At 41.3% G+C, this 27,694-nt stretch overlaps 1 protein-coding gene across 5 annotated transcripts; it reads right to left on the bottom strand.

Annotated features, from left to right (window-relative positions):
• Positions 1 to 5: 5 nt before the first annotated feature.
• Positions 6 to 27,244, bottom strand: fam107b (family with sequence similarity 107 member B). 5 transcript variants are annotated; one of them, XM_041037577.1, is made up of 5 exons: positions 26,825 to 27,244; positions 24,350 to 24,419; positions 4,850 to 4,988; positions 1,772 to 1,928; positions 6 to 1,570 (listed from the first exon to the last, which is right to left on the bottom strand). In XM_041037577.1, exons 3-5 carry the CDS (start codon positions 4,975 to 4,977, stop codon positions 1,451 to 1,453), a joined length of 405 nt encoding a protein of 134 aa, XP_040893511.1. In that variant the 5' UTR covers positions 4,978 to 4,988; positions 24,350 to 24,419; positions 26,825 to 27,244; the 3' UTR covers positions 6 to 1,450. The 5 variants fall into 5 exon arrangements, with proteins under 5 accessions (XP_040893511.1, XP_040893515.1, XP_040893514.1 ...); XM_041037581.1 differs by lacking the exons at positions 24,350 to 24,419; positions 26,825 to 27,244 and adding an exon at positions 17,390 to 17,589; XM_041037580.1 differs by lacking the exons at positions 24,350 to 24,419; positions 26,825 to 27,244 and adding an exon at positions 17,394 to 17,589.
• Positions 27,245 to 27,694: the final 450 nt, after the last annotated feature.

The following is a 27,694-nucleotide window of genomic DNA, read 5'->3' as shown; positions in this document are numbered from 1 at the left end:
TGGAACATGTTAAAATTATGTTTATTTAAAAGAAAATTCTGAGGAGCGAGGAACACAGGGTTATATTGTTGTAAATCTGCTTCTTCCCATGATAATAACAGCTATCGTCTCTCAGAGACCCACAAACCAGAATTTTGGACCCATAATATTATTTTGTGTGATTTTTCAATAACCACTAAACATGCACTTTAACATCCAAAGTAATCACAGTTTCTGACATTGTGTAGCCATTTTGGAATTTGTGTGTGGTGCTGGCTACACATACTAGTTAAATAGTTTTGCAGTTAACACCCACTTCAGTTCAGATTTATTGACTTAAATGACCTGTCTTCACATCTATGGCTCCAATGTAAATAAAGACAAAATACTGAAGTGATAAAGTTCTTGGATGCTTTTCAGAGCTGTTTCAGGAGCCATGCAGATATCCCAAGATGACAGGCGGCCTACAAGTTCACACTTGCAATTATACTTAGGACTTCTATGAAATTATTTGTTGGTAAAAGCACACAAGGACTGATCAGACAGGGCTCAAGGCTTATTCTTATTGATCAACCTAAAAAAAAAAACTTAAATTATTTATTAAGTAACACTTTTATTCATACAAAACAACAGAGTATATAAAGAAAATGTCACTCTCATGCCTGGGAGTTCTACTATTGCTCAAAATTGCATTAGCTGAGGAAATGGCATGTTTAAAATAAAATAAAATAAAAAAAAAAAACAACAAAGCAAACTTGAATGTTTCACACAAGCATACACTCCCTTTGTCCTGTTCTGGCTTCATAAACTATACCGTAAAACAAACTAAAATACAGAACGACTAAAAGTGTCCTCCCCTATACCTGGGCTAAAAGCTAGAAACATAAATAACAAAAGCACATTTGTTTGGCTTTTACATTACACAGCTTCAAGAGTCCATCCAGTGTCCACTTTTCCTTATTTGATTCTGAAGATGAGAACAATAAAAAAAAAAAACGACAACAATAACAACACTGATAACAGTAAAGAGAAACGACAGCTTGATGTGGAGAAAGGACTGAAACAGAGGGGAAGAAAACTCCTGTGTGTGTTTGGTTGTTTTGTTTCTCCATCAGAGCTCATTCGAAGCTCGACTGCCCTCTTTGAAAGGCGTGTAACATGTAACATGTCTGTGTTAGGTCCCTTCTGCGGGGGGTGCTGTGTGCTGCTAGGTGTGCGTGAGGAGCAGAGGTGAGTACTGGCAGTCCGTGGCAGTCAGACAGAGGGGGGGCCTTTAGTCTGTAAAGTCTCTCTCCTCACTTCAGGAAGGAACAGCTAGGTTGGGAAAGCCAGGAAGTTCGTCTCGGACCACGGTCAAGTTAACACCGTGCACCACAGACAACACTCTCTCTCTTTTGTACACACACTCCTGACGCCTCCGTGCTCACAAACACACGCACAATCAGCCAGACCCAGACACCCGTGCTGGTTTTTAGGTGGTTCGTTCCTCCCCATCGGTCTCCTGCTTGGTCCTGCGCAGGTTGCTTTTCATCTTCACAAACTCTGGGGTGTTCTCCTGTTCCTCCTCAATTTTCTGTTGCTCCTGCTCCAGCTGCAGGAATACAGACATTGGTAAATTCAAATTATAGAGGCAATGAGCTGTTGATAGCAACATGTATGAGAGGCATTCCAAGCCCAAAAGCAGCGGTCATAAACTTTAATCTTTGTTTTCTCTTGTGCTCAGATACAGTAACAATGTACATCCACCTACGTCCTAAAGTGACCGCTTATATTCACTCTTTAAGTCGTTTACCTGCTCTAGTTTCTGTTGTCTTTTCATGAGCTCTATCTCGAGGTCGCTCCTCTTCTTGTGGGCCTCCTGTTCCTCCTTGTGAGCTTTAAGAAGTTGCTCCCTCTTTCTTTTCTCCAGAACCTTTTGCAGCTCAGGTTTGTTCTGAGGAGCCAGACCCCTGTGCAGAATCAATCAGGGAAACAGCATGTTACTAAAATAAAGCTTAATGAACAACCTCCGGCAGCACATGCTGAGTCCCACTCAGAGGCAGAGTGGCATTCAAGTTCATGCGTAACAGATGATGACTGTGACCTCATTCCAGACATGCAGATCTGAATGAGATGTTCTGGATTAAAAATGTCAGTCGTGTTTTAGGAAAGTTTTGATTTTGAGCCAAACACAGATTGTTCCACATTTACCAATCTGCATACATGATGGCTGCCAGCACAGGAACTGACTTTGGAAAAATTATATGAAAACATGGACCTTGATTCCTTTTTTTCCCCTTTTCTAAGAACTGAAAAACAATCCCAAAATTTCAGAAAAAAAATTTAGGAATATTTTCCTCATATGAAAACCGTCTTGAGGTGATAAATCATTGGGAGCCAGGGGGATTGTTACACAACTGCCTGGGTTTGTGTAGCACGAATAAAAAAGAGGACAGGGACATCTTAGTAAAGTGTGAGAGTGTCTTGTGAAGAGGAGCAAGAACACCAAATGTTATGTAATGTTCTAAACTCCTCCAAATTACGAGAGAGAAGGGTGGGAGCTGAGGATAAGTACTGAGAGTAGAGGTACGTAAGACAGAGGGGTACAGAGATGGGTTGAAGTCATCTCTTGCCTAGAAAAGGCAAAAACCAATAAACTGCAAAGCCTGCAAAGGATTAGGGGGCACAGTCAAGTGCCACACAAGACAAAAAACATCAGAAGCAGTAAATGGACAGAGGCCATCCTTGGTCAAAAATTCTATCTCCATGCTCTTTATTAATTCAGTTTAAAAACCATATTATCCAGATTACTTAACTCTCCTCGTGGTTACTCATTTTCCTTTTCTCCTTGAAATCCTAGCTCTGTACAGGCTGTGTCGGTTCTTCAAAGACAACCCTGCATGCCCACCTGACTGCAGTTTAGCAACAACAATCCCTTAATTAAATGCATTATTAAATCCTGAAGATTATATAACCGAGTCCATGATGTTCCAAGGAGGAGTGGGAGTTAATTTCCAACACAGCACTATGTTATCTAAAGTCACTGCCGCAGTTAAATACCCTGGTTTCCCTGACAGTGAGGGTCTTATGATAGCACTTAGCCAGCTGAAGCAGAGCAGAGGTAGGTCAGGTCAAGCTGTTTGCGAGCACCTAGTGCAGAAAGGGAGGAGGGTCAAGGTCACTGAAAGCAATAAGACAGGCTATAAAGATGCTCACTCTGCTCCTCTTTCACTGAGGGCAGTGTTTACATAATCACTGACCCTCCTATCCACGACCCCTCCCATGAGTGCAGGCCCTTCAGCAGACGGGGGAGGAATGTGTGTTCAAATCCCACACATCAATACCTCCATCAGCTCAAATGCGTCACAAGTCTTGATGGCTGAATTTCTGAAATTCCTCTTTATGTCTGTGTGTGTGTGTGTGTGTAGGAAGGGTCACTACAGCTAAGGTAGCAAAGGCAGCAAAAGGCCCTCAGCCAGAGACTGTTTTGTAATCTTGATTACATAATATGTTTTTTTTCCCTTCTTCATACAGCCATCCATCCATCCCTGCATCCATCCACCCACCCCACCCCTCCCCACTCTCATCACTGTGAGTAATCCACCATGCAGGCAAGCTTTCCATACTTTCAATGCACGACAGAAAGCCCAATCAAAACAGGTTCATCCCTTGAAAAGCCCACTAGGTTTATCTCACAGACTTCAACTGGACACTGTCTGTCTAGACTGCTAGGAACAATATTCTGGAATGGAAAAATCTTTTTTTCTTTTTCTAATACTGTTATTACATTTTTTCCATGACGATCCCAGCCTCGTTCCCATCATTCATTAATGCCCTGCCTGCATCACTACAAAAGCACCTCTCTCTTTGACCGGTTTAAGACAGAGAATTGCTACTGTGATACAACAGCTGTCATCAGCATGTGTGTTTACGTAGCTATTTATAGCTCGGGCACAAAGCTGCTGGCAGTGTATGGAGACAGAAAATACAAACATTTAGTGTCAAAAGGGTAATCACAGGCCTGTACCTATGTGCGTCTACACACACACAGACACACATACTAACTAGACAAGACTAGATTTAAAGCTGCATGAAATTCTCTGTTTGTTTGTGTATTTGTGTATGTTTTGTATTAATTCATTTGAGCAGCCAGTCCAGGTTTATCCTGTACAGTATATCTGTATGACCTTTACATAACCAATTTTTGACACACTAATGCACTTGAGGTTTTATATAATGGCTTCTATGAAAGTTTTATATCCTGAGCTTTACATAATACTGCTGCTGGAGGCTGAGGGGACCAGTGAAGTGAGCTACAGTGACACACTACAGAAGCATCAGCACAGTCTGTCTGCATGGATACTTTCAAACCAATTACAGGAAAGTAGCAGGGTTACTGTATTAACTCATCCTCCATTAGTAGAGGTTTAACAAAATTAGCTTAGATCTGGATGCTGTACTATTTTCCCTGTCTAACCCGTTTTGGATAGTGGCCCACTTGATGCTCTTGCCATAAACAAACAAGGGGATGTTGATGTTGGACAGCAACAGAGTTTTACCATTCAATAAATAGCCTTCAATCAATGAATAAAACATTATCTGTCCAATCATTTGCTGCACGTGGAAAAAGTCACTAGCTCCTTTATCATTATTGTCCCAATCCCAGGCTTGGAATTCAGCTGTTCTTGTTTGAACACTGCTCTGGGCTTGTTTAAGTGCCATAAACCTCAATAAAACTGCAGTATGCTAATTGTAAAATAAGAATCATTTCCTTAGAAGTAAGCTGTGAATTACCAGCTGTGTTTATCAGGTAAGTGATAAAAAGCCATGACAGAAAAAAAGAGACACCGAGAGATAGAGATTAAAGAAGTATGTTTTCCCGTCTCCTGACCTCTTCTGGTTCATGAGCAGCTCTCGGTGCAGGTCCTGGTGGTTACGGGAATTCTTGACTGGGTTGATCAGCTTCTTAGGTTTGATGAGCTCATCACAGTCTCCCTCCAGATAGTCTGGCTCCGCCATGACACTCCTCCCTGATGACAAAAACAGACCAGGGTCACACGGATCTGAATCAAACAAATGAAAAGGACCTTCATGTAAACACTACTATGAAATGGGTTCGGGTGCAGCAAACAAAGACATGTATTTGTCTATGTGGAGACAGAAATCTCAGTGTGTTACAAAGCCAAACATTTTTCTGGGATCTATTATTTCTCTGAAATTGCATTCCTTTCCAACTCTGATATGAGTATCTCCCTCATTCTCTGGCATCAGCCCAGAGTTTCTGAATGGTCTCTATAGTGAAGGGGGGGGACTCAGTACTGGAATTACATAATTGTTCCACACTGAGTGAATAGGAACATTTCATTCTCCTGACAGATGATATAAAAACCATATGCAAAATGATAAAAAGATGAATCAGGACAGCACGGAGCCATGCTTAAATGTCTTTCAGAGATATTCACAGTTATGTAAATATTTCAGAAGGTGCTAATTCATATCTAACCCAAAGGTTAGGCTCATTGTTGTCCATGATCTCAAGAATAAAGCAACTTTTATTCTTCCTCCAGATATGAGCATGTATCCTTTGGCTATTTTACTTAATTAAAGGAAATAAGGTATTCTGAAATTTACCACTATTAACTAGAAATACTTGCATTACAACAGCTGTAAATACAGTATTCTTCCATTTAAATAAATATAATCAATGCTTTGTGGAAAACCACCATCACCTGTATCAAACCATTAAAAAACTGAGAAATAAGTTTCATCAGTACCTCATGTTAATCACAGACTCCAAGCAGTAACACCACAGTAAATAACTTTTATCGCAGCTGAGTGCCACTCTATTCCAGACTCAATGAAAATCCTGCTTGCATCTGATTTGATGGCTCACATGTTTAAAGAATCAATGATTATGAATTTCTAGATGATGAAACAAAATAAAATATCTGGAGATCTAACCAACTAAAATCAGAAAAGAATAATATCTGCATAAAAAGGTCTATATCATAAAACATATTTAAAATGTACTTTAACACATATATAATGTACATATGCAGTACATATATATTTACAGAGACTAACACAGTTAAGTGCTTCACTTTTACCTACTCCTAAAAAAATGCACAAAATTCAGTCTTGGCTTAACTCACCCTGCAGATGAGGAAAGACGGGGTATCTGAACATTGTCGTCATCTCCACTCTTTTGATTCGGAATCTGTTTTTCCAAGAGAAGCTATTACAACTCGCTGTCCTGTTTATCACTATGTTGTTGAGCCTCACATAGGAGAGGTGCTTTGTTCTGCACAGCTGTCTGTTACTGAGCCGACTGGAGCTCAAAGTCTGTTTTATAGCTATGCTCACACACACACACACACACACACACACACACACACACATAGACACTCTCTCTCTCTCTCTCTCTCTCTCACTCTGCTCCCTCCCTCACCTATTCCCTCCCACTCACTTTCAGTGCACATCTCTAAACAAAGACAAATTTGTGACCAAAATGTCGCTATTGCTTAAAACACAGATTCTTCACTGATGAATAAATATTCTCAGTTGTTACTTCATGGAACTTTGAGGTATTTTTATCTTGCTGGAGACATTTTTCCTAAATGTAATAGATTTTAAAAATAGCAGTAAAACTGGTATAATAGTGCCAATTTTCAAAATTATACAAAATTAGCTCAGTCTGTTTACTTCAGTATTAGATAGATGAAATATAAAATCTCATGCACTTTGTTTTCCCACAGTCTGAAGTATGACTCACATTTATAAACAATCATTTCTCAAATGCCAGTAATTTTAAGGCGTTGCCCGGTTACAAGTCTCTCCTGTCTATGACTGATAAGTACATACTGATAAAGACTGAGAACCTGGAGGGATGTTTTGGAAAGTGAGCAGGCCAATCACTGTCTTTGGTTGTTCCAGATAATCATTACACAGCACGTGCTAAACACAAAGGTGGGGAAGTCTGTCCTCAGAATCAAAACATATACGCAGACGGTTGGTGTAATGACCTAAAGAAACCACTAGAGGTCAATATTCATGCATTCCAGAAACTAAACAATGTCAGTTACATAACAAAGAAGCCTGTGATAAACATGGTTTGTGGCTGCAGAACAAAGAGAGAGAGAGAAATGCCACACAGTAAATACTCTTGGTGGATACAATGGAATATGTTAACAAATGTAAATACTGCTTTTTCCAGTTGATTGTCATGTACAGTGATAGCAGTGGGTAATCCTTTCTAATCTCAGATTAGTAACCTTTTAAAAATTGCCTTTACTTTACAAACCCATCTTATAATCGATGTATAGAGTAAATACATCTATAAAATCATCAACCTAAGTAAGACAAGTTTAGGGTCAAGTTTGGAAAGGAGAACACTATTCATAAATCTGTTCCTAAAAATAAAATAGCTTCCTGGTACAGGCAGCACACGGTGACAGTGTTTGTGCGTGTGAGATGGCAGAGGTGGGCAGAACTACTTGTGGCTGTAATCAGGGTGTGTGTGTCAGGGGCTGCACACACAGGCTGTGTACATCAAAGGAGGTTTCTGTTAATGCCGGAAGTATGGGGGGGTAGAGCAACTTACAGACTGGCAGTGTTGTCAAAGTGTCCGTTAGTTTAACACATCTGCTCCGACTTCCTCTGTGCCCCGAGGGACAGGGGAAGTGACATAGGGAGTTCAAAAGGGACCTGCAACCTCAAATTGGAGCCCTGCTTAAACTCAGCCTTATCACTGGTAGGTTTGCATGTTTTATTTTATGTTACTTCTGGTTTCACTTAAAAGCCACATAGCAGCATGTTTCACTATCAGTTATAGTCTATAACACCTTGAGAACAACACAGATAACCAAGTTAATATGTTCTACTACTGGTCAGATAAGGAGCAGCATTGAATGCATTGATATCTCCTTCTACACATGTGTTCCTAGGTGTGGGTTTTGGAACTATACTATACCATAACAATCAGCCACTTCAACACATGCTGTAGATCATATGCATGTACATCCTGCAGATCCATTTTCAACACACCTCTATGCCAACTCGTGCACTACAACAGCATCACTCTGAACATGGATATTGGTATGCCGTTTTCAGGACTACACTTACTGCTGTTCCAGGAATCCCATTAAAACTGTTTGTTTATTGGTTCTGGAGACACACCCTCAGAGCAGAGACAACAGGCACACTGTCACAGATATACACACACACAGCTAATGAGACTCCAAAAGGCCTAAGAATTTCCAGGAGAATGGACACAGTATTTAGAGGATCCAAAATGTCTAAGCATTAAGGGATAAAACGGGAAGAAAGTTGGTGAAAACAATGGAAAATAGAGGAGAAAAACTGGGTCAGAAGAAAGTCTAGCAGAAGAGAAAAGGAAGTTGGCTGAAGACAGTTTTCCTTTGTTTACTTCACTCTCTCCCTGACATCCTCATGACCTGTGTATGACTGTGGTCTCACATACTGTGAAATGTCACATTTTTGAATGAGCTGGCTACAGGAAATAGCCTATTAATCACATGAGGAAAAATACCAAAAGAAAGATTTTAAAAAAAATGTAGTGCATGCAAAGTTAAGCTGGAACAATACACATACGTTTTCAATAATATATCACTCGTATTATGCTCACAGAGACATTTCACTGTATAAAAGTGAAAAAAGTGCATGTGGTAGTTTATTTTAAATAGAAGAAGTAATTCGATGAATGCACTTGATAAATGTGTTTGCAGTTGTGACTGTGTTTGTGTGAAAGTGTATCCCACCGTGGCAGGTTGTATTAGAGCTGAAAGAACGACTTATCTTGGAAGGGTAGAGCGCCCGCATTGTGCCAAGTGATTGCATCACTGCAGCCAGCTCTGCTATATGAGCTAACACGCACACAGACTTGCATTCATAATACAGGCTCATTTCTCAATTTCCCCCTCAACTGTCATTTTCTCTGAGTCACCATGGAGACCTGCCATCACCCACACTTAATTTAGTGACACAGCACTCAGGAGCAGGACATAGCTGATGCCAACTCATACCGACACCTCAAGGCTTCCTCTGGGGCAGTGCTAAAAACACTTCTAACAGATGAAATAATGTCAAAAACAACCCTAGAGCAGCTATAATCAATGCTCTTTTTTAATAACAGCAACAGAAGATAGCTTTATAGTTTCTTTCAGCTCACAGTTTTTGTTTTCCAGCCTGCAACTTCACTGTTTTGGATCAGTCTCACTGCTCTCACAGAGGCGTTTCTGCAGCAGTTGTCTGTTTTTAGCAAAAAAGACCCACTGTCCACTACCTGCTCAGCACCAAACAACATACTTAACAACAAGATGTTAAACATAATCTAGCATTTAGAAGCTAGAGCCAGATATTTACCTCAGAGACCAAAAACAGAGCTAAAAGTGAGTGAATATTGGACTTATATGTGGCAGGTGGCCAGAAACACAACTTCAAATGACTAATGTTGTGTCTGCTTCTTGTGTAAAAAGGTTATAAATATGTTATTGTTGGGCTCACAGCTTGTCTGCATTGCCCCCTCCCCCCAACACACACACACACACAAAAAAAAAATCAATTTTTGCAGGTTCAACAACTGAAGAATCTCACAAATGTCCATTTATTAAAAAATGTCCATTTTATAAAAAAAATAAATAATAAAAAGAAACAAAAGTCCAAATGAAAAGAAAATCCATGACCGGCACTCTTCCTGATCTAACCCAACAGAGAAAAGCACAGATGGGCAGAAAGAGTAATGATCATGGAGGGGGAGAGCACATAAATTGGCCATTATCAGTGATTTTTTTCAGCGCTTACAAAAAGTGGATTTCTACTGACATGGACAAGACAGAGTTGGATAACCTTATGTTATCCACGTGCCAAGATGGACAGACTAGATAAAAAAAAAAACATAGATGCTGAATAATGGCATGGCATAGCGCCTCATGACTCATGAGTGGCCCTCTTCCTGCTGCAGCCTCGAAAGACAGAGAAAACGGAGGCGAGGAGAGCAGCTGGTGGCCTGCTTCACCATCTGACCCCCCTATCCTCCTCCAGGATACAGGCAAAAACAGAGCAGACCATCTAGAGCTCCGCACAGGGCGGGGTTGGGCATTCAACTGTCGTGTGTTGCTTACGAATACATGGCTGACCACACCCACTCCAGCATCAACCCCTACCCAGGATTTGTTTTCCACAGTATTCAGCACAAAGGTACACAGGGGTCAGGTTTACAAAATAAACAAATATAAAAGGACACATCTAACATGAAAAAGGGACCAATGTCAATTCATGTTTTTTTTTTTTTTTTTACATGATTTGTTTCTTATTGGTTAATAAGAAGCTTAGAGAGGAATTCCATAAGAATTAATAAGAAAGCAAACCATGATTTTGGCCTTTGTGTATGCAAGACTCACCAAAAGAAGCTCACCAAAGGGTATAATTTCCCCATATTTTGATCATAGATGCATATATATGTGAAAAAAAGTCAACTTAGAATCAGGCTCAGTAAATTTCATGAAAAAAAAAAGCTTCACATTTTCTTAAAACTTAATTTACCATCTGCTCTCTTATTCTGATATCTTTTCCTTGTCCCGTATAGTTCCTCTTGTTCAGTCTTTTTTTTTTTTTTTTTGGCCAGATCCTGTCTATTCCGCTCACAGATGGGAGGTCCGCCCCTCAGGGGAAATTGCGTCATCAATACCCCTAAAGCAACCCCCACACCCCATTCTTTCCCTCACACACACATCCTACATCTTCCCCCCCCCTTGCTGTGCATTTTAAGCCGGACAGATCTGTGTGTGCACCTCCTAGCCTTTCCGTTAATGAAGCGGCCATTCAGCCATAAACAGGGTAGGCCCTAATTAAAACACACAGATAGATGGGCTTTTAACTGACAGCTGAGAGGGGTGGGGGAGGGACAGCAGGGGTGTGTGTTTTTCAGAGAGAGAGTGAAAGTGACAGAAAAAGTGAAAGAGAAGCAGAGAGTTGTGACCTAGTAGTGACAATGAGTTCATTTCCTGGACAGAACCTGTATACGTACGTGGCCATTAACAACCCCCCCCCCGCCACTGTCATCACATAAATTGTGGTGGGAAGCACAATGATGTACATGTACACATATTTCAAGAGCACAGATTCAAACAACAGAATCACATATTTTCCTGTCACTTGCACCTCAGAACACATCCAAAGTTAGCATCAAGTAACAAAAAAAAAAAAAAACAGCCCACATACAGTACCCACAGTACATGTTTGCAGTCTAGTAGTTATGTGCATGTGTAAGCAAAACTGTGTGTGAGTATAAATGACACTCATGTTCCCTTCGGGGAAAAAAAAAAGACCTGCCAGTGCATGCCAAAGAGAGAAGCAGCCAAAGAGAGAAGACAAGACAAGACATAAACACCATAAACTGGTAAGAAGCACAAACATGTTTCAACAACACAAACGCAAAATTCCTCTCCCGTGACTGCTATCAATAATTTGTGTTTAGACTGAGCAAACAGCTCATATTTATAGTTACTACCAGCATACAGAGGATGATAGAGTGAGTGGTGACAAATACATCTAACATTCATCGCATTTGGCTAAACAAAACTAAATCATGGGATGTTCTGACGGAGAAACAAACAAAGAAAGACAGAGAGAGAGAGAGAGAGAGAGAGAGAGAGAGAGAGAGAGAGAGAGAGAATGGTTCCTCAAAAGTATGCTGGGGAGTTTGGGGGTTGAGATCTGTTTTGTATTTCTTGCCTTGGAGTGGGGGTCTGGAGCAAAGGAGAAGAGGAGCTGGGGAATTCTGGGGCCTCATCATGTACTGACCTCTTAAAGCTCCCGCCCCGCTCCCACAATACGATGATGTCACTAGGGAGACGCAAGGGTATGGGAATTTACAATCAGGGCTTTAGGGTTCATAAAGCGCAGATGTGGACACATGCACAAACACCCACACAAGAAAAGGATAATGTAACACACAGTGCATCATGTGAGGAAGGCTCGAGCTGTTAGGCTTTAGCTACGCAGTGTGTGTGCATGTGTGTGTCTGTGGATGTGTAAAACCCTGATGGCGGCTCTATAGACTGTCATGATAAAAAGTAAACACCCAAACACATCACCACGCCTGCCAGCCAGCAGTAATAGTTCATAAGAAAACATCTGAATTCCAGTCACTCTCTCCCTCAAACTTACATACAGTTCTCATCTCTCTCAACCCAGAGCTTACTGTGAAAAAAGGAAAACATCTTTTTTCTTTGTCTGCACTTGCAGTCTGAGTGATATTAATGGCCTTTTTCTACTGAACCTGGAAATCATCATCTTATCTTCTCACGATGATTGTATGCTCTTCAGGAATCTGAACATTAAATAGGAACTTAAATTAAAGAAGTGAGAAGTTTGAACTATCCTATCACACAAAGGCTTTTGTTGCACAATGGTCTATGTTCTACACAAGTAAGTTCTTGTTTTGTATTTTAAAAAAGTAAAAAAACAAACAAAAAAAACCAAACCCACAATCCTGAGTACATTCAACACTTTGCCAACGATTATATGTATAATGTTCATGTGATTTTGGGCTCTGATGCAAATCACAGTGTTGTGATCTTGGCCTAAAAACAGTCATGTCTTGTGGCTGTAGTTCCTCACATCTGTGTCTGTGTTCCATCCTTTTTTGTGTCTTGCATCTCTTGGATAACCACTATGACTGCATTTGGTCTTGTCTGATTATAATGCGAGCTTGACCACTTCCACATTCAGCTTTTAAGCGTTGATAGCAGCATGAGCAAGTATCCAGATCTGTTATCTGACATGCACTGACGTGTCAAATAAAGAGTAACCGATGCCTTTTGTTAAGATGATGTTTCTCAGATGAGCACCTACTGATCAAGCTTAGCTGTGATCTCTCCTACTGGACTGAAACATGCCTGGTTTGACAGTTTGTGTTCAGCACTGATTTGCTTGTGTGCAGCCCTGTTGCGAGCCCCAGGGTGAGGCAGATTACAGAATGAATGGGATGGACTGAAAAGGCACAGACACCACTTTGAGTCACGCTGTGGGAATGTGATGAACCTGCAAAGTGATTATTGCTTTGGGCACACAACAGCATATACATGTCCGGGCCACGCAGACACACAGCCGGAGACCTATATTCATACACTGACATCTTTGAGTGACGGAAACATTTGGGTGCACTCTATGTGCACTTTTCTTTAAAAGGTTAAAATCAAAGTGCTTACTCAAACCAAATTCTGAACACATGGCCTGTGTGGGTACAGACTGGGGTCACACCTGTCAGTCAAACACAAAAGGCTGGTCTATACTCTTTCACAGCTGACACTGACACATGGTCCTGTATGTATATGTATAGACCCAATGAGAACAGGTGGGCTGAGACAGATAAACAACACATGCACAGAATCCACACTGTTCTGCTACACAGACATACCCAAAGAAGACAAATTATAGACAGAGCATATTCATGTTTCATGTGGCTCCTCCTCACTGAGATGTAAACATGTGCCCATAAACGGCACATTCCTCACACACATCACCCTTTTAAATGCAATTCCAATATGTGTCTTTTAAGTGGTATAAAAGCCATATAGTAAAAAAAAAGCCACAGCCGTTTCGTCTGGCTTGGTAGTGTCAAGTACTGTTATAAAGGAAGAGTCTTTGTTATGGCTCTGCTGTCTGTTCCAGTTCCAGATGCAAAGCTTTGTGCTTTACTGCTGTGTTCCCCCTTATGGAGCATAGTCACGCCCCTCCTCACTGTCTAGTGGCTGAGCCCAGCTGGGAGCTCAAATCTCATTGGCTGGGGGGGTATACCAGGGAGGATTTGGGAGGTTCTCCTTTGTTTACATGCTACTGGAGAAAAAAAACCCCAAATAACAACTGTTACCTTGGGCAACCAGACAAGTTAGCCAGACAGACACACGGGGTGTAAGCTGAACATGTGCGCGCGCACACGCACACACACAGATAATGAGGTAACCAGGTGACCAAAAACAGGCTTAATGAAGAGTCTTTGTTCTCTTAGATTCTTCGCTTTATGCTCGACATGTCACAAAATATACGGTACGTGCATGCATATATTTTTAGTTGGGACAGTAGGCAATCATGTGGTTTCATTGTCTGATGAAACTTTCCAAAGCCAGTATGGGTATACATTCTGGAAACCCTGTTGGCTTCAGGCTGTGAGAGAAACAAGGGGTCTGGTTCTTCCGTGGACATACGTCCCTGTTTGTGTTTATAATAAGACAGGGTCGTATATCTTGATACTGACATACATTGAGCTTAATCCGATTCAGGCAGCTCAGACTCCCAATCTCCCTATACTTCAACCTAACAAGCTGAAAGAAGGAAGGCATTTTGAGTCTGCGTGCGTGCACGTGTGTGTGTGTCATCCATTCTCCAAGACTACGCAAAGTGGCCAGCACAGTAATGGTGCTTTATTGTGATTGAAGCTCCAGCATAACAGCAGGAAAATCAATGGGATTCTTTGAGAAGCTGAGTCTCTGTAGGTTGTGTGTCTGTTTTAGTCTTTGGTATGCATACATGTATATCTTATCTCTCTTTTATGAGTAACTCAACATCAAGTCCTGAGGCTGCTCAAACAAAAGCAAGTCAAGCCTCTGCATGTCTGAATTTCATATGAATCGACCGCCCCCAGCCACACAAACCCCGCCACCCATCCCACAGCAGCTCTCGATCAGGAAACTCAATACCCAAATTGTGACATCATAATCTAAAACCATGGTAACAAAACTAGAGTACAGTGTAAACAAATCCTTTGTGCTGTTGCTGGATGCTGTGATTGCATCACTTGTGTTTGCATTGCATCACAATATTTCATGCAGCTTGGACGGAGAGGGGCAGTAATGCACCTAGTGTCTGTGAAAAAACAAAATCAGACAAAGACAAAGAAGCTGTCCAAAACATGTTTTTAGAAAACAGATAAAAGCCCATTTTGACTTTCTTCCCTAAAGGTGTCTTATTTCATAAAAGAGTATTTATTCCCCTAACTATGAGGTGTAGCAAGAACTGTGATACTTTGCATAATGACATATGTGTTTTCAACTATTAAATAAAATTTAATTATCAAGTAAAAAGGAAAAATAACTAAAAGGAGTAAAATGCATGACGTTGTTGCACAACCTTCCAAAGACTTTATATATCTACTTTGGTGATCAATTATGGCTACCTAAAACTCTTTTTCTGAAGGTAAATATTTTATTTTAAAAAGTCTATTAATGATGATCTTAGCAAAGGTGGCCTTTGTTTCAGATAATGTGGGTCTACCTCTGCTATAAAACTCCGGAGGAAACCGTGGGTCATGTTTATACATTCGTTGACTTAGATACTTGCTGATTTGGTTCATAACTGTGACAATTTCTAACAGTTTTATTATGCTTCGTATGGCTGTTTTGTATAAAGACAACATTGGCAGCTGCAGACTGGAACTGGACAGAGCGGAGATGTGTTTGCTAAAACCACAAGGACTCAGCTCTCTGCACAGAGAACCTCTGAAACCTCGCGCTTTATTTACATGGCTCATTACAGGGGAAAGATTTAAAAACATTTGCTACAAGGTAGTCTTTCACCACGAGCGACCTATATGTCTGTGAAGAACTAGTAACAGAGCCTGATCATGAAACACACACACAGTAGTAACACTGTCTGGTGCTGTGTGGGTCTTAAGGATCAGTACTATCTGCTGAGTAATGAAGATTTTGTGCCCACAGACAGACCAGCAGGACTGTGGGAGATAATACTGTCAACACACATGTGGTTGCCAGTTATACCCCTGCAGGACACACACCCATGCCTGACCCAAATACCTTGATTTTCTTGAGGTCAGGGTGAGTCCTTGACATGGACTCAGATTTTATAATAATACATCTGAGAAATGCACCAGAACCACTAATGGACACATGCTATTATAGAATGGAAACTCAGACATTTCATTCACATATTTAAATTCCTTTGAGTGCAATAATAATGGAGCAGAGAGCATTCCAGTTGTAACACCCACCACACACTCACTCACACACACACATGCACAGTGACAGCATCAGCCCTTACGGGAAACAGAAGACAGCAAGAGAGACCAAGTAAGAGGAACAGGAGAGAGAGGAGGGAAGGAGGGGTTCAAAGATCAGAAAACAGATGTAAATCGTTTTGCAAACTCCCCTCCAAATGACTAACACATGTGCGAGAAACTTTCCTCTCCCTGCAAACACACACACACACTCGCCCTCCTGAAAGCTCTGCACCTATGCAGGATAACATTCTCATTCATACCACCTGCTTTTGTCACTTCACCTCTCACTTGAACACATCTGATGACCCTGAGTTAAACTACTTCACATGCTGAAGCTGCTCGGTTGTATTTGCCAGGCCATTGCTATTTCGTCTCCACCCAGCAAACACACTCAACCAACATTCAGGCTAGAGCTGGATTCATCACTGTTTGTTTGACGTCTTGTTAAAGTTTGACAGAAAGTATAATCCACTATGAAAAAGAAACACCACAAGTTGGAGACTGACGGACCTGCTCCAATATCACAAAACATACCACTTCTCATGACAGTTGGCCTGTGTGCCTGATGACAGCACAGGCCAGAGTGTGTCAGCTCTGACTGAAGCCATGTGCTTTGACACAGACGGCTTTAGTCATCGCTGTGCTATTACACACAGCCTTACTCACAAATGATAAATTCAGATACAGCTCATCCGCATCATATGGTCTCCTCCTATGCTTGGATTACTAATAGGCATCATTTTTAATGGTATTTAAGGGTTACTGCTTGTACCTTATGGTGACAAGAAAAAACAGCAAGTCAAGTGTTGTACAGGTTGCAAAGCCCTTTGAGGCACATATGTGATTTTATAATAGATTAAAAACAAGAGTGATTCTTTGTTTTAGAAGACTTGTGTACACATATTGCCAAGTGTAATATCACATGTGAGCATTACATGTTAAGTACCCCACATCATCTTCTCAGAAGACCACTGACACACTACAGATAACAAAAGCTTATGTTTTCTTCTACTGTTCTTCTCACAAAGCACTAAGTGTAAACTGCCATGTATACACCAGTCTGCTCCAAAGTAGATGTAACTGTGGACTGTACGTGCTGTACAACCACCTCAACGTGTTTTTTCCTCACTGTCCCGTCGGCTACAGTCATGCGCTACAACAAAAGGAGACAATGAAACAAGAGTTTGTGTTTTGCAAGCTCATTCTCTCTCTCCTCGGTCTGTTTCTCCTCCTCGTCACTTTTCCAGCTTTTAAACGCAAAAACCTGCTGCTTCCGCCGATGGGGCCAGACAGACAGTTAAAACGTGCCGCTTTTGTTAGTGCGCTCGTGAAACAACCTCACGAAAACCGCTCGAGCTCCAGACACTAACACACACACACATATATACACGTACACACCTACCTCAAAGTCGACCCCGACGCGACTTCTCCAACTCAAGCTGTTCAATTTCTAAAATGACAAAGTGGTTCAGGTCGCATCAGCGCGTCTCCGGATCACTTCTTGGGGTTGAGGTGTGTCTACGCGACTCTCTGCTGTTCAAAACTGTTCAATAGCTCCAGCATACACACACACACACGCACGCACGCACACTCAGCTAGGACCCATAGAAAATGTAAATTTAAGCTGGGTGGGAGGGATAGAGTGACGTAGGCAAAGGGCTCCTCCTCCTCCTCTTTCTTCATCTGCTCTCTGAAGTAGATGAGCAGGGACTCCTCGCGCTCAGGGCGGGGCGTGCGATGGAGCACTCACAAACACAGGATCACTAGATTTTTAAAATTTTGTCATTAAAGTCTTACTGAAAATTGTTATAACCTGTGATGAGCTACGTTTGGTACTTAATACGTTTTAGTACTATTTTCTAATAAAGTATACTCTATGTAGGACAGGCTTTTCTGTGCATCCAAATTTATTAGTGGACCAATTGTACTTTGTTTTTTAAAATTATTTATAGGGGTATTGAAACACAATTTACATGGTATATGGCGTACAGCAGCAATAACTAAATCATACTTTTAAATTGATCTTTTAAACCACAACATGTCAGTTTAACATATAGTTTCCCCTTTCCCTTAAAACAGCATGTGGGTTAAGTGACTTTACATGTAATGTGAAAAGGGTATTTAGTTATGACAAATCTACAAAGAATTATCACTTAGTTGCAGTTCCCCTCAGCTTTGGTTTAATGGCCCCCAGCCCACAAACCTTGTTTCCAGCTGCAGCTGCTTTCGACCAGAATAAACCCAATGCAGGAGTTGGTGGAGACCAAAACAGAGCAAGAAGGAGAGCAAATATTGAACTTAAATTTGCCAGATGGTCACACAACTCCAAAGGAATGCTAATGTTGCTCGGTGTCTGCCGATGTATAAATAGGTGACTGTACACTGACATGTTTGCCACAACATCTTTATGATATTGTGTTTACAGCTTCCATTTTAATGCTGCTTTATTTTTTGTCATATCAGCATGTTTCAATTCATCATTGAAGTGATATGATGTTTACAGTGAATGAAATATTCAAACCCTAGATTTTTTTTTATGGCTGCACCCATCTATCTTATCTAAGTGGGAATATGCAGTTCATTATTTTATACGGATTTCTTCAAAATTTAGCCTGATATATTTGATATATTTAGATACTTTGAACTCTGCACTAGAATAAAAGGTATGTGAGTTTAACTCTTGGCTCCACAGCATAAGTTTGAAATGATTGGTGACCATTGGTGTCCATGCAAAAATTGTTGTGCTTTTTCATCAAAGAACTCAAGGGGGAAGTTTGCAGTATTCCCTCATGCAGATCATTTGATCATTCATCACTTTGATTACAACAGATCAGTCTGCTGCCCGCTGTTGTCTCAGACTGAATATCCTGAGCATTCTTTGTGATGAAGAGTAATCTGCTTACTGATGAAGGAGGGTGGATCTGCTTATCCACCCTCCTTCTGTTAAATCAGCTCACCGAAACCCCCAGTTTCATGGTGTTCTGTCGGCAAATAACCTCCTTGACTACATCTGGCTGGGTTTGATCTCTGTTGGATAAAGTTCTAAGTTGCTGCACAACTACAGAGCAGGCTTACTGGAAATGACAAAAAAAGAAAAAAAAAAGAGTACAAAAAGGCTCAAGGGTCTGATTTGAAATCTAAACATGTGGGAGGTTGGGGCATCAGAGAAGAAGAACATTCCTAAGGACCTTCTCATAATTTAGGAGAGGGGTGACTACGAGTGTTGAGCTGAACAATAGGATGAGTCATGACAGGGATCTCCTCTAACAGAGGACACTCCCTTCAGAGACCACCACAGTCAGAGCTCCCACTATGCAGGAAACAGATGTGTACTGAGTGAATGTGTGCGTGTGTGTTTGTGCATGCATGTGGTTGTACATAAGAGAATAAAAGTGATGAGAAACCAAACATTATAGCAACAACTATCATTGCAAAACACTAATTCTTTTTCTTGCTCTCTTGCTGAGAGTCAGATGAGTTACACGACTCTTATATCTGTATGCTTCTCACATATCTGTATGCTAAATTTGGAGCTTGTACCAGCAGCTGGTTGGAAACAAAAGGAAAGAACTTGCCTCTGTTAAAAGGTAAATCCTTTTACCTGCACATCTAAAGCCCAATGTTGCATCTTGTTGGTTTAATCTGTACAAAACCTTAAGTGTAAAAGACAATGATTCAGTATTTCGCAAGGGATTATGTGTTGACTCTTTCTTAGCCGGGACCAGTTCCCAGGTAATCAGTGGATACTCTGGGAAGTTACTGGTCCCAGTCAAGACAAAGTCCAGCAAAACCCCCTGTGAAACAACAAACTGCCGTACAGATCCGAGAGGTGTATCAATCTCCTCATCAAACTCTTGTCAAGAGAGTTAATGAGTGTATTTCTAATAATGCAGAGCTACTCTTTAAACTTAAAATCTAGCCTTAATTTAAAATAATAAACATTATCTCATTCATTTCATCTCATTAAGGCACACACTTTCATCGTTAAAACTCAAGTCATGCTGGAGATAAAACCTTCACTTCACAAAGTACTTTCTCACTGCTATGGCAACAGGCCTGTTTATGTAAAGCAACTTCACAACTGATCGGCAGAAAGTGAGTAGTTTCCATTTTAGATGGTTTTAAGGAAGTTGCACACTAAACCACAAATGAGATGAAGAGATTCAGGCGGACATTTTCATGGCTGAGGTGCAAACAGTGGTTTGAACAAGTGAAAACCCCTTCCTCTGCAGAAAAGATGCAAAATTTCATTCAAAACCACTGTGGGGACACGTGTCAACAGAAAGACACTGACCATAATCCTGAATATATTGTTTTGTTGTAAATAAACGCTGATGGGGTTATGTGGACAGGTTTGGACACTGAAGGTCATCTTGTTTCTGCTTCCTGTGTGTATATGGGGGTTTCCTCACTGAAAGCTGCTGCCTGGAACTGGACAGTCTTGCTCCCTCCTCTTCACTATCTCACACTGCTGGTATAAGTCAAATTTCAGGAACAGATGTTTCTGTTATCGGCCGAGGGCTTCCCACCGTTCTTGTGTGTGTGTGCTCTTGTGTGTATGTAGGATTGCAAGTGAGGCCCCCTTGTTTTTTCTTTGTCAGGCCTCTAAGGGCCTCCACTTTAAACAGGATATGGCAGTTATCTGAAAACCATGGTGACACATAGGCCTTCCTGTAAGTGTGGGCAGATCTAAAAACTGATCATAGTGGATCTCTTTTGGAGGAATATTTTTTTCTGGGCAAGACGTAAACATGAAACAAGGCTCTATGCTTGTTTTAAAAGGAACTGATTTTGTACACATCTGTTGCTCTGTGATGAAGTAAAACACAAAATGAATAACAAATAGATTTTAGAAATGCACAGGGAGAACTTAATCTCTTTTCCTGTTTTGTTGTGAGTGTGAAACCATGCTTAACATTGAACCGGTATAGAAAAAGGGGAGATGGTAAATAATTGCACATAATTGTAGAGTACGCAAACACCACCCGCCATGTGCATGACCTACTTCAGGATGACTGGGGGTTTACACCAGCAGTACACCCACCATATGCTGAAGCAGTGTATGTTCAAGAGCCCTCAGTTAAATCTGAGATACTAAAAAATAAAAAAAATAAAAAATTTCAGTATGTCTTTTTTTAACATCAAGCCACCATTTTCTTCTGTCTCCCTCTCGATTGTCCCAAACAGACTTAATGCATTCTTTCCACTCTGTTTTCTCCCTCACGTCTGACCCAGCAACAGTTTAGGGCTCATAACCTCAGTGCACTGGTGGAGAAACCACAAGATAAAACTGTGTACTGAAGCGATATTCCACATTTATGACGTGTTTTGGAAGAAATTGCCAATTAGGTCACTGTAAGTCTTGGTGAGTTGTCTATGTGTGGTCGCATGCATGTGTGTGTATAACAAAGAGGGCGTGCGTAGGCTGTTTGTGCAGCTTTATAAAGCTGGGTGATCTTTTTAATAAAATGTGGGCGACACGCTCACTGTCAGCCTGTCTGTCTCCAAGATGTGTTCGCCAGTTCTTGGGGTAACGTAATGCACTCAGCGTTTTCCTCTTTTGCCTGTGAGTGTTCAGCCAAAGTTCAGCTAATTCAATCACTGCTGGATGACTCACACCACAGTGTCCCTTACTGCACAGATGCACAGACACACACGTACATCCAAACACTCACACACGCACCCGTGGTGCCTGGCTGGATGAGGCTTGTGAGGTCAGTGCTGCGTCAGCCTCTCGGCGCACTCGTGAAATGATCTCTTGTTCTCCAGCTTCATCAGTCACTCAAACTCTCCCTGTCTCTGGTTTTTATCAGCTGATGCACCTTCATGCTTTGGCATTCTCTCTATTATTTATATTTTTTGTCATGATTTGCCTGAATTCCCGATATCTTGACGTCTCTCTTTAACACCTACCCTGATGTTTCTCCTTACATGAAGTGCACTCTGGAGCAACAAGAATTCCTGTGACAAATAAGTTTAATTTTCATAGAACATTAAACCTTTTTTTTTCCAGGGCAGCCTCTCTGTGGTAGAGACGGCACTGGAAAGGTTTTTGTCACTAGTTTCATTCTTACTTTTCATTGATTGCAGTTTATTTTCCTCTTATCTGTCTGCTACCGGCCATATATGGTGAATTTGACCACAAATTCATTCTATTCAAGGGAATAACAATTCACTCAAGCGTAGCAGATGAGCAAATTACAGATTGCATGCAATTTCCTGCATTTGCATGTCTATGTATGTGTCCACGTTTGCATGTGTTTGCATGTGTTTGCATGTCATGCATGCGAGCACATGCAAAAAGATCAAGATACAGTAATTTCACTCCAGTTGTTGTCACCGAGGCTGTTATTACTGGTCAAGCCACCCAGATTTATTGGGCTTTACCGTATAGAGCCTCTCCACTTAGCCTGATGACTGCCAACAGGAATGAGAGCAGATGGCTCTGTTACAGTACAGAAAGGGGTAAAATATCCACAGTGCTGGACAAAAGTGTCCACAGCTTACCATGTCTATTTTATCAAACAGACCACAGACACAAAATGTGTGTTGAGGATCTATATATCTTTTGCTGGACCCTTAAGAATTTATACAACACACATATGTTCAAACTCTTAGGAACACTTACTTCTTTTCATGGACACACAGATGAAGTAATTCATCACTCTGGGTACACTTTCTAAATAAAAGCCATGAAAAGCTGTTTTTATACTTGGGCGTGTGCAGACATGCAGTACAACGAAACTCAAATATTTCTTCACAGCACTGACATAAGATAACAGGTTATGTGGATCCTCAAAGGGCATTAATGCTCGTTAAACATGAACATATGGGAACAATAAAGAATAAAAAAAAAAAAAAAAAAAAAGAATTCAGGTCAAATGTGGGAGGTGTACGGGCCTGGGTAAACCTCCACAGGGAAACACATCATAATAGAGAAACATGTACGTGTCCCTCCCTCTGTCCGTCCACTTGTTTGTGTGAATAAGCTGAATAAGCGGGATTTCCAACACAGAGAGCAGGAAGGCCCTTCCAACAACACGCTCACACCGTGACCAGAGGAAATCAAGGTCAGTATGACAATTGTGTGCATGTGCGTGTGTCAGGGAGAAAGAGACAGAGGAGGTTCTGTACTTACATTACCCCCTGGTGCATCATAATCTCTTCCATTTTATCCTTGGGGGGGGGGCGGGAGTACAAAAGTGTGCCTGTATTGTTTAAATTTCTCTCATTGGAATAAAGAGACTTCTGTTGTAAGGCTTACAGTGTCCATTGTGTTGATTTTACAACTCTTAGAGAACCACATGCAGCAGATGTTCTCTTGTTTCTCTTTCTCTGTGTGTGCATGTGCTTGTGACACAGAGACATAGAGACTATAATCCTTTAAAAGCATCTAAAACACTGGGCTGGGTTAGTAAAGCATTAAATGACAGTGCTGTAGGTTGGTTAACCTTATCTGCCTGTTGTTCCAACTTCCATAAAAGAGAACAGAGCCAACTTTACCTTAAATACATATGATAGATACCTCATGAAAATCACGACATGTTTTGTATACAGAGGTGGACAAAACAGCTTACAATTTTACCAAATCAAATACAATAAATACCACCTTTCTAAAACTAAAACTTGCCAAATTTCAGGAGGTGTTTTTACCTCCCAACCCCCACCCCCAAAATCCATTCTTTGTAATGTTATCGGATGGGGTTAGAAAACAAAAGGCAGAGAGGTTCTCTGTAGATGTGGTGGCCTTGGTTTGTGTATGCCAAGGCTTTGATACACACTCTGTCCTGCAGGTCTACTGGCACACACTACTACACACACAATGTACACATTCAATCACATTATTAATCAGCCACTCAACTCCATCCTTTTACCCATTTGTGGCCCTCCACCCCTCCCAATACTTTGCCCCAAGACTCATTGCCAAGGTAACCGCCAGCACTCAGCTCCTCCCAGACATCCTGGCAAGGTGAGGGAACACACACACACACGCTACATACACATATAAAATCACACAAACGAATGCTCGTCCTCTCCTCTGGATGAGTATTTACTACAGCTAGACAAAGAGAGGGCTCCCTAATCATGCCTAAGCAGACAAGTTATGGAACAAAAATTCCTTCATAATGACACACTGACACACTGAGGGCACAACTGTGTGACCTGATCATTTCCTCACACGCAGAGTAATTCTTTTCAGAAATATGCTGCTCTCTACATAAAAAGTTGTTTTTCCATCAGCAGATGAGACTTCAGCCAGAACATTTTCCATTTTCAAAATCTGTGCCCGGTGGAAGAGCTGGAGGTGGAGAAGGGAGCGGAGAGAAAAGAAGAGGAAGCTTGTGTTGTTTTCCGTACCTGATAACCCTCCATCCTCTGTCTCTCTACAGTCCGACCTGTCAGACGCCGTTTCCTGGAATTCTGATTCCTGAGGGGAGTGTGTGGGAAGGGAACACAAAGGGATACTGTCAGTCACTGTAAGGTCATCACTGAATAACAAACATTAATCTGATGGGCACAACCAGTCAGACGTCAATAGTACAAAAGTACAAGCAGAGTAAAGCAAGGTGTAATTATGGGGCAATAAGACTGTGAGGCCACGGACATTAGTACAATGGCTAATTTTGGAAAAAAAAATCCCTTTTGAGGACAACAGACACATTTAGTAACATTGTGATTTAGATTCATTTACAGATCTTTAGCATATGGGGTTACACATAGAGGGCCTGCAGCCACAGATGCAAGTAGGTAATATGCTCAGTTTCTCATCTGTGAAATACTGAAACCTACTTTTACAACATAAATGTCTGTGCCAACACAGGAAGAAAATACTTTCTAATACTGTATGTGTAAATAGAGCTCAGATGGCAGTATGAGGCCAGTGTTAGGAAAGACAGTGATTGTTCTATAGGGGAATGTTCCTGTTCTTTGCTCTCTCGTCCTGTTCAAACCAACCCCTCTATTTGCCTAATAACAGTGTTCAGTAATCTTTTACTACTGTGTGTGGCTATGTGTGTGTGTGTGTGTGTGTGTGTGTGTGTGTGTGTGTGTGTGTGTGTGTGAGAGAGAGAGAGAGAGAGAGAGAGAGAGAGAGAGAGAGAGAGAGAGAGAGAGAGAGAGAGAAAGAGAGAGAAAGAGAGAAGAGAGAGAGAGAGAGAGAGAGAGAGAGAGAGAGAAAGAGAGAGAGAGAGAGAATAAGAATTTGTATTATTGTTTCTAGCAGGACATTCTTTCGCTAACCATGTAATCAGTGTTCCTGTGTGTGTGTGTGTGTGTACTGTGCTGAACGTTCAGATATGACAGTGGTTTCAACTTTGGATAAAGAAAGCGCCCCATGAGCACGTTGGCCACACACTGATATGGACACACATAGACGCACATGCACACACAAAGATATAGCACTGGGGTGCAAAGGATCAAAGCTTCATCTGTTGTGCTGGATGTCTTTACAAAGACACTAATGATTAAGTTTGAACAATTACACACTGTGGACTGACACAAAGGAGTGGTACATGCCATGACTTTTGAGAGGTCAGCTGATAAGGTGCTATAGGGGTTTTAAATGCACATGCTCAGACCATGCCTGTGCTCCAGTGGATCTGTCAGCCTTTTTTGAACACAGTTCGATGAGGAAGTAACCCTAGGTGTTACACTTGATTAATATTAACTTTGTTGAAACAAACATTGTGAAATCTTGTTCCTGTTTCCACTGAAAGAGGGAAAACAGTTTTGTAATTCATTCTGGTACAGCACAATAATAGCTATGTCAGGGGAGTGGTGATTCTATACATTCACAGGCCTGTTGCCGTCCACTACAAACATGCATTGTGCTGCTGGCCAACAAGCAACTCTGCTGCAGTTTTATTGGGGGGGGGGGGGGGGGGGGCTGTTGCAAGGTAGTTAAAGAGTGCTTTTACATTTGAGTAATAGAGTTGGCTCAATGTTTTAGTCAGTCAAGGAATTTAAAATTCTCATTCCAGGCTTGTACCAGGCTGCCATAATAAATCAACCATGTGTTTAATACTTTCACGGCTCGTTTAATAACTTCGGCCGTATCAAACTGACAATCCTCCGGCCTAAAACGATCAACCCGACAGATGTCTAAACATCTGCTGGTAAGATATCTCCCTTTGGATGAAGTAATCAGCTGTGTAAATTCCAGGATTCCTATTAAAACCCGCCCCTCCTCCCTTTCATTCTTCTGCGGTTTCCAGTGCTGATCAGCACTATTGATCAGAGGACAAGGCTTAGCCTGCATAAAGTGTCATCCCTTTCCTTGGATAAAGAGGAAAAGCTTGTGCGTGGTAGCATTTGGTCAAGACTTAATAGAAACAATTCTCTCAACACACAAATACACATGCACAAGCACACAGACACAAGCGCACACACGGGTGTTTAGAGAGATCAGGAAACAGATTATGTTGAACAGGAGCTCAGGACACATTTCACTGACATTCTATCTTCAGTCACTGAGCACTCTGACCGCAAAGTGGGTATGTGAGTGTTCACGTGTGTTTTGACTTTCATGCCTCACTGATAAAAAATAGTAGTGTGATGAGGAATTAATGTATTAAATCCAGCCAAAGGGACACGAGCTTCAATTTACTGTAAATATCATACAGAATGGATTAATACTTTTAATTTGGTTCTACACCCCCTTGTGGTTATGTAATGTATTACATGAACTCTACAATCACCTGCACCAGCTGTCAAGTAAAAAGGAAAGAGTGTGGATTTGTAAAATACCAAAGTCAAATTAAATGATAAAGAAGAGTCAACTTTAAAATGAATATATCAGTTGAAAACAGAACTTGCTGACCACAGCCTTCTTACCTTGGGTTGTCTGATAATAATGGAGGGTCTGGGTATTTGAGGACATTTCAACTCCAGCTCTGGACTACACTCTGCTTCCAGTGCCTCGTCTTCTGAGCTCTGGGAGATGCTACGGCAGGGTGGAGGTGACTCAAAGCATGGATCATCATCTTGGTCCTGCGGGTGGCAGACAGAGTTTGAACTGGTACCATTAACTTTTCTGGTTCTGGTGGAGTGGGTGGAGATACAGCTGACAGTCCTCTGAGTCTGCTTGTGCTGCTGATCCTGTGGAGTGCCTGGTAGGACTTCAGGCTGAGAAATAACTGGATCTGCAGCTGAAAGTCCGTGGTTATTTCTGCTTCGTCTGGAGCTGTTTGGCTCCTGAGGAGGGGCTGGATCAGTGTTAACATCAGATGGATTACCAAAACAGTGTCCCAGAGATGAGCAAGGTAGCCCGTGCATTCTGGTGAAGTTACAGAGAGAGACAATAAAACTAATCCTAATTGCACTAACATCAGGTGGTTCTGGGGTTTCCCAGTCTGTGGGGCAGCTTTAGGCAGTTAAGTATACATCATTACCTTTAAGTGGGATGAAGGCAAATGCTCTGAAAGTATATGCACTATGTAGGAATGAGCCAACCCTTTCCACTCTTGTGATGTATGAAATAAAAACATCTCTTTCTTCTTCTTGATCCATATCAACAATTATTGATAGTTATCCTTCCTTCAAGTACATCCTCTTGCAGCATTCATTTTCTGTTTGTCCAGTAGTAGCTGTACAAGTTAGGTCATCAGTGTATCTCAGACTTAACCTTAAAAGTCTGCACTGTGTCGGGCATCTCTTGGTCAGTAGGTTGATCTGTCATCGCATCATTCTCTCTTCCTCCGAAAA

The sequence above is a fragment of the Toxotes jaculatrix genome, chromosome 5 (genome assembly GCF_017976425.1).
Source record: "Toxotes jaculatrix isolate fToxJac2 chromosome 5, fToxJac2.pri, whole genome shotgun sequence".
NCBI classification, from domain to species: domain Eukaryota; kingdom Metazoa; phylum Chordata; class Actinopteri; family Toxotidae; genus Toxotes; species Toxotes jaculatrix.
This window is presented reverse-complemented; position numbering and strand designations above follow the sequence as displayed.

Excerpts from the sequence above, each read along its gene's own strand:
- fam107b (XM_041037578.1), bottom strand. The coding sequence starts at position 6,153 with ATGACGACAATGTTCAGATACCCCGTCTTTCCTCATCTGCAGG. Across the intron at positions 1,929-4,849 it reads CTGCTCATGAACCAGAAGAG|GGGTCTGGCTCCTCAGAACA; the intron begins GTCAGGAGACGG and ends GATTCTGCACAG. Across the intron at positions 1,571-1,771 it reads GACAACAGAAACTAGAGCAG|CTGGAGCAGGAGCAACAGAA; the intron begins GTAAACGACTTA and ends GTATTCCTGCAG.